A 16471-nucleotide genomic window follows, 5' to 3' on the forward strand; every position below is an offset into this window, starting at 1 on the left:
GGTTCTCAACTTAAAACAATGAGAAGTGGCATTTTTCAGTGAGTCAGATAAGTGTTAGCATTTTCCCTAGCATGGCACTTCATCTGTATCAGTAGTTCTTTATTAAACCCATGACCCTTTGTTATATAAAAGTCTATATATATGTTTAAATTCCTCTTTATATCCTGAAATGAAATTCACAGGTATTTTCAAAAAGTTAAAAATAATAAAACACTCTAACAGTAACATAAAGAAAAAAATGAAAGTAGTTCTTAATAAAGTATGTATTTCAATAAGTACATGCTCAGATATGATTATACTAAAGATAATTAAGTAGTCAGACGCTTACAACCAGTTACAATTAATATATTCAAATTTAAGAGAAGTCAGATAAGAAATTTCATGTAACAAGCACAGAAAAATGAAGCCCAGTAATTTTTAGAAATGGTTCCAAACAATACAAAGTACAATTATCTCTTGATGTACAAGGTAGCTACATTTCTGAAAAATTTAGTGTTTATTGAAATGTGTAAAAATACTTTGTGCTTATATATAAAATAGGTTACAGGCATAGATAATTATATAAAGATTTTTCCCCCCTTCATGCATATGCTATACAGGGGACTTTCAAAAGCTATGCAGGAACCCACCATTCTTCTCTACGCAGGATATTCTGTGCTTTCCATGATGCCTAGCATCCCTGGCTGCTGCCACCAAATCACTGACCAAACATAAATGTTCCACAAAATTCCAAAGTGTTCCCTAGAAGTTAGTAACAACCCCCCACCCCCAACCCCACTGTGAACCACTGGTCTGCATGAACTTTCAGTACCTGCATGTATACTTATCGCAGATTCCCACCCTGGAGTAGACTGGGGGAAGATGATTACTGGTTCCTGATCTCAGGCTAAAGCTTCTATAAGGACCACTTTTAAGTAAAAAACCTTAGCACACTTCATACTCACAAGCTTCCAATAAAAAGTTTTACCCAAAACTGTGTATTTGTTAAAAATTTAGTTAAAAAATAAACAATAAATTTAGTTTTACATCTATAGTAGAGAATTAAAGACAGCTTTACTGATTAATTCTGTTTCCTCTATCCACCTCCCCTAAAAAAATACTGTTCCTTGAGGTTTCTAGATAATCAGTGTTAAACTGTGAAGATACAACCATTCTCTTTTATTCACACTAAAGGATACACTGATGCAAACAATGCAAAAGTCATTTATGTATGACACTGAAATATATTACCGTATTTTTATTTGGCAGAATGGCTTCCTAATTAAATTTTGATTAGGCATCTATTAAAAGGAGTTTACATTTCTTGATCAACCCAATGACTAAAGTGTATGTCTTCTGGGGGCAGGTGAGAAAAACTACTGAGTCTGAGAACTTGCTACGTGCTCGGAAGAAAGTGATGTGAGTATTTTTGTATATTTCACTTGTTGGGATTTGGATATATAACTTATTTTTAATACTGAAAAACTTCCACACTTTCATATAGTTTTGTTTTTTTTTTTTTTTGGAGATGGAGTCTTGCTCTGTGGCCCAGGCTGGAGTGCAGTAGTGCGATCTCGGCTCACTGCAAGCTCCGCCTCCCGGGTTCACGCCATTCTCCTGCCTCAGCCTCCCAAGTAGCTGGGACTACAGGCTCCTGCCACCATGCCCGGCTAATTTTTTATATTTTTTTAGTAGAGACGGGGTTTCAACATGAACATGTTAGCCAGGATAGTCTTGATCTCCTAACCTCGTGATCTGCCCGCCTTGGCCTCCCAATCATATAGATTTTATGTTAAATTAGCACAATTTGAAGAAATGTCATAGATATATCCTCGCTTTAAATAAAGTTGGTGAAGCCTTCACTTTACCTAAAAGGATTCACAGCTTAGAGAAAAATCATTGTAACATTCCTTTGAATACAAAAACTCTTACGAGTTGAAATGCCATTTAAAAATTAATGAATTAATGAATATTTGAATTTGAAAAAATTAGTGAATAAATTAATGAATATTTGAATTTCAAAAAAATGAATAAATTAATGAATAAAATAATAATGACTATTCAATTTCAACACATCATGAAAGACTCTTAAAATGTCTATTGAAATGTTACAGTAGGTAGCTAGTCAGGTGTGAGCAGGGCAGGAAAAGGCTCCCCGCAACACACACCAGGAGTATTGGGTGACCATCAGTTGATGGTCAGGTGGTTGTTAACCATTTCTCTAAAGTATTAATCGGTCACAGCTGGCACCAGGGAAAGGCGGTCTCATAATAGACAGAAAACACCTGAAACTGATCAGCATCTTCCCAATGAGATCCCAGAAGTATGCCAACATACAAAATCCCCCAAATCAAGAGGTCAAGCTGTGTACTTGTTTTCTCAAGTCGCCTGCTTGGCCCTCTTTCAAGTTGTACTTTCCTTCCTTTCCTTCCTGTTCTAAATCTTTTTAATAAGCTTTTGCTCCTGCTCTGCAAAAAAAAAATGTCTACTTCAATGTCCATTGAAATAGCAATTAGCCTCCATTGGTGAAATGACTGTGTTAACAGGTATTTAGCTTATTTTTCCACTTTGAATTTCACTAATTTAACTAATAATGCCTAAAATCAATAAATATTCTATTTTAAAAAATAATCCTAATATGGTTATCTTCCTTCATATCTAAAGTTGGTAAGAAAAACTGCCTTATCCATGCACAGCCATCACTTTGTGTTGATTTAAAAATATGCAAAGTTTTGTGCAAAACATTCATTTTTCAGTATTTTGATTTCTATTTTATAAGTAAACTTTGTTAAAATGTGGAACTTGCAAGTTTATATATTTTTGGGGTGAAATTCACTTTTGAATCAGTTTTAAAGCAACTGAGCATATATACCAGCTAGGCACTATTAACCTCAGAACAAAAGTTGTATTCTACTCTTAAACAGAAAAGTTGTATCCTACTCTTAAACAGAATTCTGGTGCTGATAACAAACAACCTCTACACATTAAAGAATACGTGATCTGAAAAACTCTTCATCTAATATAAACTTCCAAGCACATACGGAATGTGTAATACAAAGCTTTGCACTTACCTGGTAGTAGGCCGTTTTTGTAGGGCTTTATCCAGGATAAGAGATGGAGCGCTCCTCCTCCTTTCTGCTAGTGTTTTCATTTTCTGTTGATGAAACAAACCAAAATGAAGACCACATGGCTTGTAAGGCAAGACAATGTTGATTTTTTTTTTCAATCCAATTTAACAAGTTTTGCATTGCCTATCTTTGCCTATCAAGGAGCCTACAGTTTCATTATGGAGATAAAACTGTAACATCTAAAATAGGATAGTTAAAAAAAAAAAGGACAGTAAGTGTCAAAAAGTGGTAAAAGCAATAAGTATTTTTTGTGGTCAGAGAATGAAGAGGTTAAATGTTTACCAGAATATTTGGGAGAAACACCATCATAACCATTATTACTGGTTATCATGTGTCTGGCTCTATGCTAAAGGCTGGACATGGATTATCTTATTTATAATCCAAAATGTCATCGGGGTAGATACTACTATCTTTATTTCACAGGCAAATTTGGCTTCAAGAAAAGACAAGTAAAGGAGAGGTTTTAAAAAACAGTTAAAGCAAAAGCATAGAGACTAGATTTTTGCATAAATATTAACACACTTGGGAATCCCTTCTTCCAAATAGACTTTTTTTAAACTGTAACTTCAAACAATAAAAAATCTTTGTTTCTAGGTGGTATATAAATATAAGAAGGTGGTAATCTGTTCCAATGACCTAAAATTGCAGTAAATGAAGTTTATTCGACTTGAATTATTCAGATAATTACTCTCTAAATTTAGTCTTATACATTTAACACATCTAGATACAGCCACTAGAAGCAGATGAGTAAAATTAACCATACATAGTCACAAACAGCCATGAGCGAAGTTCAGGCTGCATTATCAAAGCCATTCTTCTCACCCTATATCTCTATACCCTTTCATCCCATATCCCTCTCACCCTGTATCCTCGCCAAAGGTGTTACCCACTACCTCTAGGCCAGTCATGCTTGGGAACTGGATGTTGCTCCAATGGGAACCATATAAAACTAGGCAGCTCAGTGTCGGTATCCTATTATGTGATTCATAAAGGAATTACTTGTAGTTTTTAAAGTAAAACAATGATCCTAGCATAGGAATAAAGAAAGAATCATCCAGTGAGAAGAGGATGCTAGACTTCTTTGGCGCAATTCTTATCCCACAAATTCTCCATGTTCCTAGGGATCTCTCCCAAATTATTGTCACCACTGCTCTGGCCTCGGTGTTGCTATTCCACTCATTAATCTTTTGGCTCACATGTGGAAGCTATAGGCACAAATCTCCTTAGCACAGCTGAGACAACAGCTGGAATAATTATGTAAAACATTAATAAATGACAGGAAACACATGGGTTAAATATAGATACTATCAAACATCTCAATTGGGAGTTATTAACCACAAATCAATTTCAGGCCAGGTTACTTATATAAAAATTTTTTGCATGATGTATACGTGATGTCTTCCTTCTAGAGAAACAGCCCGGAGTTATCATCAGATTCCCAGAAAAGTCTAATCCTTTCCAACACTGGTGATTTCAATAACCTAGTTTATATATTATAGCGTGCAAGCCCCATCTCACTGTTTCCATTACTCACACCTCTTAGGAACATAATCCTCAGGAATCTAATATCCTTAGGCTAGTGTGACTGCAGAGGTTACAAGGAGAAAGGAAAACTGGGAGATAAATATTCGTATTGCAAGGTACAGCAGCACTTCCTCATGTGAAGAGTCTCAATACTGAAAGATTGGATTGATTTTACTAAGAAAAGTGGCAGTTTGTTCATATCCATCAAGCTATGTTCCAGATTTTTTGCAGGGTTCTGTTTCACCTTCAGGCCTGGAATTAATTCCTACTCTCTATCCTGATTCCCTTTACAGGACCAATTTACTACTTTGAAGTGTGAAATGTACCCACTCTTGTAAGCTTTACCTTTGTCCCTCACACCCTCTGTCTGCTTTGACCTTGAGGATCTGCCATTCAGCAGCTTTACATCTGCTTTCTCTAACCTTCTGAAATCACTGTCAGCAGATCCAAGATTCTAAACTAGATCTTCATTAGTACATAGTTTCTAATTCTGAGCTCCTTGGCTTTCAGGTTTATGAAGAATTTGGAAAGGATTCAAAAGACAGTGTAAAATGACTTAAAATGTGAAGAAAAAGAGCCTATGAAACAGGATAAAATGATCTGAGATTCTTCATTTAGAAACAGTAATAATCTCAAAATTAATGCAGAACTATAATGTGGAGGAAAGTAAGCATCTTCCAAGGAAGATGAGGCAAAAAGAAATGAGGAGAAACATGGAATATCCAGGTTGACCTTGGGTAGTGGTTTGTTGAGAAATCTATAAACGTTGTGAACTAAATTTTTCATGCAACTTCAGGGGTTCAGAACCCCCATAAAATGGATTCCTTAGGGATTTATGAACCTCAAGTTAAGAAACTTTCAGATGTAAGAAAATCCTCCCAAGAATGATAGCTGTTAAACATGAGAATGGATAATCAAAGAAGGGTGACAAATTTTCTTCTGAAAAGGTGCTTTTGAAATGGGTGTTTTTCATGGAAATCTATTGTAGAAGATCATTTGTATAATAGTGAATAGAATGTATTTTCTGAGTTTTAAAATTGTCAGATGTATAATGGGTCAAATGCTGAGTGTACCCACCTCATCCAGCTTGATTTATATTGAAGAGAATGCAATCAAACTACCAGCAGGTAGTTTGTTTTTATTTCAGGTTCCATTGTTCGTACTCAGACTTACTCTATCATTAATGACATGTGCAACCCAAGGCAATTCAGCCACTTCTCTGGGCCTCCATTTCCTTACCCACAAAATGAGACAGTTTGGACTACATAGTCACTTAGGTCCCTTCTATTTCTGATAGTCCCACATTAAGTGTCCACCAAAGATTCACCGTGGATATGCAAGAAAATAAACATTACATGAACCATACATTTAGGATTCACAGGATTCATTCTAAATAAGTAACAAAAGGTCTTATAAGCAGCCAATATAATCAGGGGCTGAATAGATTTAGATATTAATTCATTCAAAATACACTTATCTCTTTCTTTTGCTTAAAAGTGTAACCAAACAAAGGGCCACTAATAACTTCAAAACAAATTCACTGATCTCTTAAAGAATCTGTTCTCAGGCAATGAAAACTTAGATTTTCTTGTTTATAACTATGTGAAATACATCAAAATAGAATGAAACTATTGATTCTTTTACAGGTGTATAATAGTACAAACTTATCAGCACAGGTTTACGTTATGCTTATCTTAGCACCAACAAATTTCACAGTTGTTCTGTGACAGGGATAACTATAATTATTTGCTTCACACAAAACAAGGTAAACTTCAAACAGTATATAGTATATATTTTCTGTTGTACTTGACGTTTATAACTAGATGACTTCATAAATAGTGGATACCACTGTGAAATAGAATATTTTTAAAAGGTAATGTTTTAAAGAAATGATAAACTATACATTTAGGCAAAAATACCCAATTAATTAATTGCATTAATCTTTCGGGAATGAGTTTGATATCATATCACTTACCTAGTGTTAAGTAGCCCCAAAAACTAAATAATTTTATGTGAGCTAAGAAACAAACAAATATGAAGTAGTACCTATCTATCTCTCTGTCCCCCAAACGGGAAAAAATGAGGAGGAGAATGGAAGAAGTTCTAACATGGAATAAAGAGTGATTAAATGTCAAAAACTGTTGTCTATTTACAAATGGCCTTTTATTAGGAAAGTATAACACGAATACTAGAGAGAAATTATTAGGTTGGTGTACAAGTAATTGCTGTTTTTGCCATTACTTCCAATGGATCTTTGACCCTCTGCTGTCTCCTCTGCAGTTATATTCAGTATTGTAGGTCAAAAAACCTATTATGCCTAACAGTAAATGAATAAAGGTCATAATTGAATATGAGAACCAAATGCCAGTAATTTGTTTTTTATCTTTTACATTTAAATAATAACACAAAACTGCAGCAACATTACCAACTAATCTGCAAGGTGCTTTCTACCTTCAAGTCATTTTAAATACATGGATTAATTACATATTCAACTCTGTGTGTTCCTTCATATATGATGCCTCAGTAGTAGCATTTCACATTATACTTATGTTTCTGACCCTTTCTAGAGAGCAGGGGCTATATCTTCTTCCCAAATTTTCTCCCTTCCTTCAACAATTTTTTACTGAACTCTACTCTGCAGCAAGCATATTTTTGCATTCCCAAATCCCGGTATAATGCCTGGTACAAACTATATACTCTATAAATGAGGGTTTTATGTGAATTAAAAAACCCACTAATTCACCACATAAATACCACCATCCCCAAATGCACACATATGAAAACAAACAAACCTTTAAGGGGCTTTGCTGGAATGGTATCATTAAGAAAAATGTAAGTATTTGCTATGGAACTAGACATAAACAGCAAGAGTATACCTGTGCACTGCAAACTACACCTTTTGAACATAGTGTTGACACTTATCACTTTGAGCTACATAGTAAACATCTGCCTGACAATAAAGTTAATCATTTGTCAACAAATAAATGGTGCGGAGATAATGGGATATCCACATACAAAAGAATAAAGTTGGACCCCTACCTCAGACCATATACAAAAATTAACTTAAAGACCTAAAAGTACCAGCTAAAAATTATAAAAATCTTAGAAGGAAACACAGGCATAATTTTGTCATCTTGGATGAGGCAGTGGCTTCTTATTAATAGATATGACACCAAAAGTACAAGCAACAGAAGAAAAAATCTAGACACTGTCAAGATTTAAAATTTCCATGCTTCAAAAGACACCATTAAGAAAGTGAAAAGACAACCCACAGAATGGGAAAGCTTTTATTGCAAATCATATATCTGACAAGTGACTTGTATCTATTATAAAGAAATATTAAAACTCAATAATAAAGGCAAATTGCCCAATTAAAAGTGGGCAAAGGATATGAATACAGTCTTCCAAAGAAGATATACGAATTGCCAATAAGGATATGAGAAAATGCTCAACATAATTAGCCATCGGCGAAATGCAAATCAAAATTACAATGAGATACCACAGCACACACATTAGGATGACTATAATAAAAAAATAATTACAAGGGTTGGTGAGGATTGGAGACTGGACTCTTATACACTGCTGGTGGGAATGAAAACTGATAAGATGGAAAACAGTTTGGCAGTTCTTCAAATGGTTAAACATACAGTTACCATATGATCCTGCAATTCTACTCCTAGGTACATATCCAAGAGAAATAAAAACATATGTACTCAAAAACACTTGCATATGACTGCTTATAACAGCATTATTCATAACAGTAAAAAAGTGGCAACATCACCAATGCCAATCAACTGATGAATGGGTAAACAAAATGTGGTATATCTATACAATGAAATATTACTTGGCAACAAAAAGAAATGAAGTATTGATACATGCTACAACATGAGTGAACCTTGAAAACATTATACTAATTGAAAGAAACCACTACAAAAACCATATAGTATATGATTTCATTTATATAAAGTGCCCAGAACAAGCAAATCTATACAGACTTAAAGATCTGTGCTTGCCTAGAGTTTGGGGAGACAGCAGAATTGGGAGATGATAGCTAAGGGGGTTCAGTGTTTCTTTCTGAGGTAATGAAAATATTCTAAAATTGATTGTGGTGATGAATGTACAATTCTATGACTACACTAAAAGCCACTGAACATAACTTTAGGTGGGTGAATTGTATGCTATGCAAATTGATTTGGTTAATACCAAAGAAATCTAACTACCAAATTACTAAACCACTGGGCTTCAGCCCAGCAAACTGGTCCTTAGCCATAAGTTATAATTTTCGTCTTATCACAATCATCTGAAATATATGAAAAAGGAAAATTTTTTTTATCTCTTTTTTTTGTACAAAAAGTTTCAGTGGCTCTCCATTTGAGTTCTTCAGAGATCTGAGGAATTTGCCTACCTGCTTACTGTTTTAATTAACATTTTAAAAAAATTCTAGATTCATGTGCATGTGCATGTTTGTTACATCGGTATATTGTGTACTGGTGAGGATTGGGCTTCTAGCATACTCATTACCCAAATAGTGAACATTGTATCTGATAGGTAGTTTTTCAACTCTTGCCACCTTACCACCCACCTCCCTTTTGGAGTCTCCAGTGTTTATTTTTTCCATCTTTATGTCCATTTGTATCCATTGTTAGATCCCATTTATTAGTGAGAATATGTGGTATTTAATTTTCTGTTCTGAGTTAGTTCATTTAGGATAATGGCCTCTAGGCTCCACCCATGTTGCTGTAAAGAAAATTATTTCATTCTTTTTTATGGATGCATAGTATTCCATGGTGTATATGTACCACATTTTATTTATTCAGTTAACTGTTGATGGACACTTGGGTTGGCTCCATGACTTTGCTATTGTGAGTAGTACTATGATGAACATAGAAATGCAGGTGTCTTTTTCTGTTTAGGTGTCTTTAAAACATAATGACTTCTTTTCCTTTGTGTAGATACCCAGTAGTGGGATTGCAGGATTGAATGGTATTTCTATTTTTAGTTGTTTGATAATCTCCATATTGTTTACCATAGATGTTGAACTAATTTACATTCCCATCAATATTGTATGTTTCCTTTTCTCCACATCCATGCCAACATCCGTTTTTTTTTTTTTACTTTTTAATAATAGCCATTCTGATGGGTGTAAGATAATATCTCATTGTAGTTTTAATTAGCATTTCTCTGATTAGTGATTTTTGAGCATTTTTTCATGTGCTTTTTGCCACTTGCTTTTCTTCTTTTTAGAAATATCTGTTCGTGTCCTTTGCCCATTTTTTAATGGAGCTGTTTTTTTCTTGTCAGGTTCTTTCAGTTCCTTGTAAGTTCTGGATACTAGTCCTTTGTTAGAGGCACAATTTGTGAATATTTTCTCCCATTCTGTAGGTTGTCTGTTTACTCTTATTATTTCTTTTGCTTTGCAGAAGCTGTTTAGTTTAATTAAATCCCATTTGTCTATTTTTATGTTGCATTTGCATTTGTCTAGTTTCATTCTTCTGCACGTGGCTAGCCAATTTTCCCAGCACAATTTATTGAATAGGATGTCCTTTCCCCATTGTTTGTTTTTGTTGGCTTTGTTGAAGATCAGTTGGTTGTAGGTATATGGCTTTATTTCTGGGTTCTCTACTCTGCTCCATTGATCTGTATGTCTATTTTTATACCAGGACCATGCTGTTTTAGTTGCCACAGCCTTGTAGTATAATTTGAAGTCAGGCAATATGATGTCTCTGGATTTGTTCTGTTTGCTTAGGATGGCTTTGGCTATTTGGGCTCTTTTTTTGGTTCCATATGAACTTTAGGATTTTTTTCCTAATTGTGTGAAAAATGAAATTGGTAATTTGATAGAGATTGCACTGACTCTGTAGATTGCCTTGAACAGTATGGGCATTTTAATGATACTGATTTTTCCAATCCATGAGCATGGGATGTTTTTCCATTTGTGTCATCTATGATTTCTTTCATCAGCCTATTTTGTTAAGGGTTTTTATCACGAAGGATGTTGGATTTTACTGAATGCCTTTTCTGCATCTATTAAGATGACTGTATGGTTTTTGTTTTTAGTTCTGTGTATGTGGTAAAACACACTTATTGATTTGTGGATGTTGAAACATCATTGTATCCCTGGGATAAAACACACTTGATCATGATAAATTATCTTCTTCATGTGCTATTGGATTCGGTTTGCTAGTATTTTGTGGAGGATTTCTGCATCTACTTTCATCAGAGATATTAGCCTATAGTTTTCATTTTCTGTTGTGTCCTTCCCTGATTTTGGTATCAGGGAGATGCTGGTTTCATAGAATGAGTTAGGAAATAATCCCTCCTCATTGGTTTTTTAGAAGTTTCAGTAAGATTGAATACCAGTTCTTTGTATGTCTGATAAAATTCAACTGTGAATCTGTCTGGTCCTGGGCTTTTGTTGTTCTTGCAAGATTTTTACTACTGATTCAATTTCATTACTCATTATTGGTCTGTTCAGGACTTCTATTTCTTGCTGTCTCAATCTTGCAGGGTTTTATATTTCCAGGAATTTATCCACCTCCTCTAGATTTTCTAGTTTATATGTATAGAGGTGTTCACAGTAGTCTGTGATGATCTTTTGTATCTCTATGTTATCAATTGTAATATTACCTTTATCATTTCTGGTTGTACTTATTTGAATTTTCTCTTTTTTCTTGGTTAATTTAGCCAGCAGTCTGTCATTTTTGTTTATCCTTTCAAATAACCAACTTTTTATTTCACTGATCCTTTATATCTTTTTTTGTCTCAATCTCATTTACTTCTGCTTTAATCTTTGTTATTTCTTTTTTTGTGCTAGCTTTGGGTTCCAATTGGTCTTATTTTTCTAGTTCCTTGAGGTGTGACATCAGGTTGTAAATTTAAGATCTTTCTATCTTTTTGGTGTAGACATTTAAAGTTATAAACTTTCCTCTTAGTTCTACTTTTGCTGTATCCCTGAGGTTTTGATATGTTGTCTATTTTCATTTGTTTTGAAAATTTTTTTGATTTCTTAATTTCACTGTTTACCCAAAGGTCACTCAGGAGCAAGGTGTTTAGTTTCCATGTAGTGTGTGTTTATGAGAGTTCCTCTTGGTCTTGATTTCTAATTTTACTCCACTGTGGTCCGAGAAGACACTTGATATGATTTTGATTTTTTTGAATTTATTGAGACTTCTTTAATGGCCAAGCATATGGTCGATAATGGAGAATGCTCCATGCAGAGTGAAAAGAATGTATATTCTGTGGTTGGCTAGAACGTTCTGTAAATGTTTGTTAGGTCCATTTGGTCTACAGTTCAGTTTAAGTCCAGAGTTTCTTTGTTGATTTTCTGCCTTGATGATTTGTCCAATGGTATCAGTGGGGTGTTGAAGTCCCCCACTATTATTGTATTACTATCAATGTTTTCTTAGGTGTAGTAGTATTTGTTTTATGAATCTGGGTGTTCTGGTGTTAGGTGCATATATATTTAAGATAGTTAAATATTCTTGTATTGAACATTTAATCATTATATAATGCTCATTTGTCTTTTCTATTGTTGGTTTAAAGTCTGTTTTATCTGATATGAGGATGGCTACTCCTGCCCACTTTTGTTTTCCATTTACATGACATATCTTTTCTTACCCACTTACTTCCTGTCTATTGTGATTTGCCACCATTCCTCCCCTGTTCCTCCGGTGTCCTCCTTAGGGTTTTCACATAGTAAATTCTCAATAGTTGTGTATTAAGTGAATGAATTAACGTATCCAATATCTGAGACTTTAAGGTGGTAACACAAGTGTGCCTATGTAGAAAAATGAAGTTGTAAATAGGTAACTGAAGAAAAAAACTTTTGTTGTTTTATTTTCAGTACCAATGCAGAAAACAATTTTTATATAAAAACCTGTATGTAGGCTCTCACTGGAATTTTAACTTCATGACAGCCAAGAGATATAGTACTATTTTTGGAACCTCTAAATCACTCTGAATCTGCTCATTATTAGTTCTCACAGAGATTAAAGAAAAACAAAGCATATCAAAAGGAAGGAACAGGATGAAAGATTAAAGTTGGAGGTGAACTGCAATTTTTCATGCTTTGTTTTGTTCCAGTCACTTTATGAAGAAAAAAAATCAAGCATTTCAGTTGAATTATGGATGTTGAAGTCACTTTCAAGCATTTAAAATAAGCATAGTATTAAAATAAGGGCACTGGGAAAGCTTTTATAGAACTCTAAATTTTCAAAGCTAGAAAAAATAAGTAATCAAATTAACAAATTAGCTTATTCAAACTTGACTATTAATTCTTTTGTGGCTAGTCTGTGCAATTTGGTGAGCATTAAAGTATTTCTTGTCTTCCCTACATGCCTGTAGCATTTACTTGTGGAGACGTATCCAAGCCACTGAACAATTATACTTCAAAGACACTGGCTCTGTAAGGGAAAAAGAGAATTACTTTTAACCTTGCACCTTGCTTCTGGGTCCTGCTATCACACAAGGTTTTGACCACTAGGTAAGCTGAAGCTTCCTGCTATTGTCAGTTTGGTCTGTGATAAATATGATCTTCTATTTACCCATAAATCATCCCAACCAGGACCACTTTAAACATTTAGCTAAAATAAATGTAATTACAGTACAGACTACTGTAAATGAATATATGTTCCTTTCTGAAGAAAGAATTGATTTTACTTTCCAGCTCTTTCCTCTTTCCAAAGGACTATTACCATGTTGAAATACAACAATAAACATGATCATCTATGTAATGCAGAAGAATGGGCACTAGGCTAGGAGACACTGGACCTTAATTCTGGACCTTAGCCCTAGTTCTATCACTTAATTTCTCAGATTTTCTCTAAAATGGACATAATACCTGCCCTACTCACTATATGTGTGTGTGTATATATATGTATATATATGTATATATATATACATATATATATATTCATTCATATATACGGATGAAAGTCCTCTGAAATGAAAAGCACTGTGATAATGTAACAGACAGTAAACTTTAAAGTGCTTAAGTGCCGTACATAAATAAATACAAAGATATTAGAATTTCCCTTATACATTATTCTTTGTTTCCTTGCCTCCATCCCCACACATGCAGGATTCTGGAGCATCACTATGGGCCTTCACGTTGGCTGGATTTTTTTTTTTTTTTTTTTTGGCAAAGCTACAAGTTTCAACCTTTGGTCATGATAATCTTTAAGTAGCACCCTGGAGTAGGTAGAGTCAATCACCAATGTTCTCTGCCTAATAGTTTCTTACAGGGCAGGGCTCCACTACATTTTTCACATAATGGTCCATACAAAATGATATTTGTACAACTATAACACTCTATGATAAACAAAGTGGCACCCTGGCTCCCCAGTATCCATCCACTCGCTTGAAGGCCAAGGGGCTAATTGTCAGACACATCCGCAACAGTTGGGAAGCTTTGCCTTACGGTAGGTAGCCCCTCATTGTCTTCAACGTAGAGGGGAAAAGTACTGTGATCAAATCCTAAAACTATAATGGTAAAAATCAAACAGACTATATCAAATGAGAATAAAAAGCAGATCCACATCTATCTAGATTCAGACATAGTGTTACCTGGTGATGGCTATTGTTAAAGCTGAGGTTCAAAAGAGTGAATGTAGGGATAGGAGAGGAAATAAAAACACTCTCCTAGGTGTAAATTAGGACTCAGGTAAATAAGGAAAGCAAAAGGCCACAGAGTAGCTGCGTTTTCCAGATCTTTGATATGTGAGCTGATGTGGGCACACATACATTCCATTTTCAGAGTCCACACACAAGTGACCAGACATCCAAAAACAAGTTTTACATTTCAGTTGTGTCATGTGACAGGTGTCTGTCAAAATTAGGTCAAGGCTGCTCTCAGCACACCACTGACCTACAGTGCTGATGAGGCTATTTCTGCTGTCAGTTAGATGTTTCTACCATAAACTTGTCCTAGATAAAGAAAATAAGACTGAAACAAAATATAATATAAACTGGGCTGTATTGCCTACAAGCCTCATTATTGATGGTTGACGGAAGGCAATCACATCTGCTACCTTTCCAGCCTCTTACATTGTGGCAGAGTCTCCTGTAAGTAAACAAAAGCTAAAGATCAACCTATCCTAGTTTGCTTCACAAAACTGTTGTAGTTGCCACTACCAAATTGAGCATTCTCTCTGCAGGCTTTCCGCACACATCAGGACCTCTACAATCCCTGTGATCCTAAACACTTGAAGTACCAACAGAACAGGAGAGCAAACTTTCCCTTCACTTAAAGTTTACTTTAAAGGTTTATACCAAATGCTCTGAAGACATGAGGGGTATGAGTAATAAAACTCCATTGAATCATATAAATATATATTTCCTCAAAGCACTCTGCATATTATGCGTATACAAGTGTTATGTACACACACATAACTTTGATATTACATACCTATTTTTGTGACACTTTATAATGTATTTTAGTGGCAATTTAAGTTGAAATCTAGTATATTTTCAGCTACAGACACCTTCTAGGAAGGCAAGTTTTACAATTACATATTTTTGTTAAGTTGTATGTAGTCCCATAAAGCATAACATGCCTTTACTTTGAAAAGAATAGCCACCAAGTCCAGGATGGAAAGGTAAGAATTGTGAAAGAATTCAGACTTCTAAGTTATTGACTGGAGAGGATTTCATTTCTGTAGGTACCATCAGTTTTCTCAGCTCTCCCCCATCTACTGAACACGTTCCACCTTTTGTCCTGCCGCCCTTTCGCCAAATCATAACCTGGGAGAATGCTGAAGGCAAAGAGGGTGATAAATTGCTTCATGACAATCTTCACTTTAGAACTAAAAGCAACAACTGCACTAACTATTTAGGTATCTATGACTTGTGAACTTTCAGTCTATGAATTCCAACTGCCTATTTTAACTTAGGGGACTCAATCTTCAAAATTAATACTTACTTTTTACACATGTATAAGAAGATTATCCTTAACTTTTATTTTATAACACTATAATTTATTGTACTCTATGAACTTTAGAGTCACAAAAATTAATTTTTCTTCTGCCATGGTAAAATGCACTATTGTATTCACATTTTAAGTGAGCATAACTATGGACACAAAGTTTTTTCCTCCAGACTCAGTGGAGCAGTGATATAAAAGTTAACTGAGTTGAGAGAGTTTCAACTGGGTTTCCACATGATTTTCCAGTGGAATCATCTGAGGCTTAGGATTCAGTGCACCCACACATAACTTTGAAATATACTCTTCTGAGTTTGTTTGGAGAATACACCAAGCTTTCCAATAGCAAGCAAGGCTGAGGTATCAGCATAGAGATCAGGCCTGGCTAAGAGCCCTTGAAATACATCTGCCTTATATAAAACATCTGAAAATGTCAGACACCAAGGCATAAAAATCACCAAAGTAATTAGACCAGTGATTGTGTCATTGATTGTCACTATAAGTCAATGTTTACCTAATATTTACCTGATGGAAGCAGTGAACATAACATTCAATGGTAGACAGAGAGGGTAGAAATGCCACTCTCCAAAGAATGTACACTCTTTTTTTCAATTGAGAAAAGGCCCTCAATTGTACTTTTCTCAGCTGGTTATATATAATTCAAACCTACTCTCCCCTGTATCTTATGTTACCAGCAATAACAAATGCAGCCATAGTCTCGTTGAAAAAAGAAATGGAGTTGGAAGAACTGGATTCAAATTCCAGTTTTGCCGCTTACTACACTGTAGCCTTGACATGGTTCAGTTCCTTCTTTAGGAAAAAATTAACACCTACCTCATATAATTGATGTGTTTTGAATATAGTTAAGCATTCACTTAAAGAGGTTTTTAAATTTTCTTTATTCTTCCATAAGTTATAGCCA

At 34.8% G+C, this 16471-nt stretch overlaps 1 protein-coding gene across 2 annotated transcripts in view; it reads right to left on the bottom strand.

Annotated features, from left to right (window-relative positions):
• ARHGAP20 (Rho GTPase activating protein 20) overlaps nt 1-16471 on the bottom strand; it is a 133675-nt gene that overhangs the window by 111213 nt on the left and 5991 nt on the right. For both annotated transcript variants that reach the window (XM_002822442.4, XM_002822441.3), the window contains exon 2: nt 3051-3133. In XM_002822442.4, coding sequence (XP_002822488.2) covers nt 3051-3133 — 83 coding nt within the window. The remainder of the gene's footprint in view (nt 1-3050; nt 3134-16471) is intronic.

Source organism: Pongo abelii, chromosome 9, assembly GCF_028885655.2.
Source record: "Pongo abelii isolate AG06213 chromosome 9, NHGRI_mPonAbe1-v2.0_pri, whole genome shotgun sequence".
In the NCBI taxonomy this organism is placed as follows: Eukaryota; Metazoa; Chordata; class Mammalia; order Primates; family Hominidae; genus Pongo; species Pongo abelii.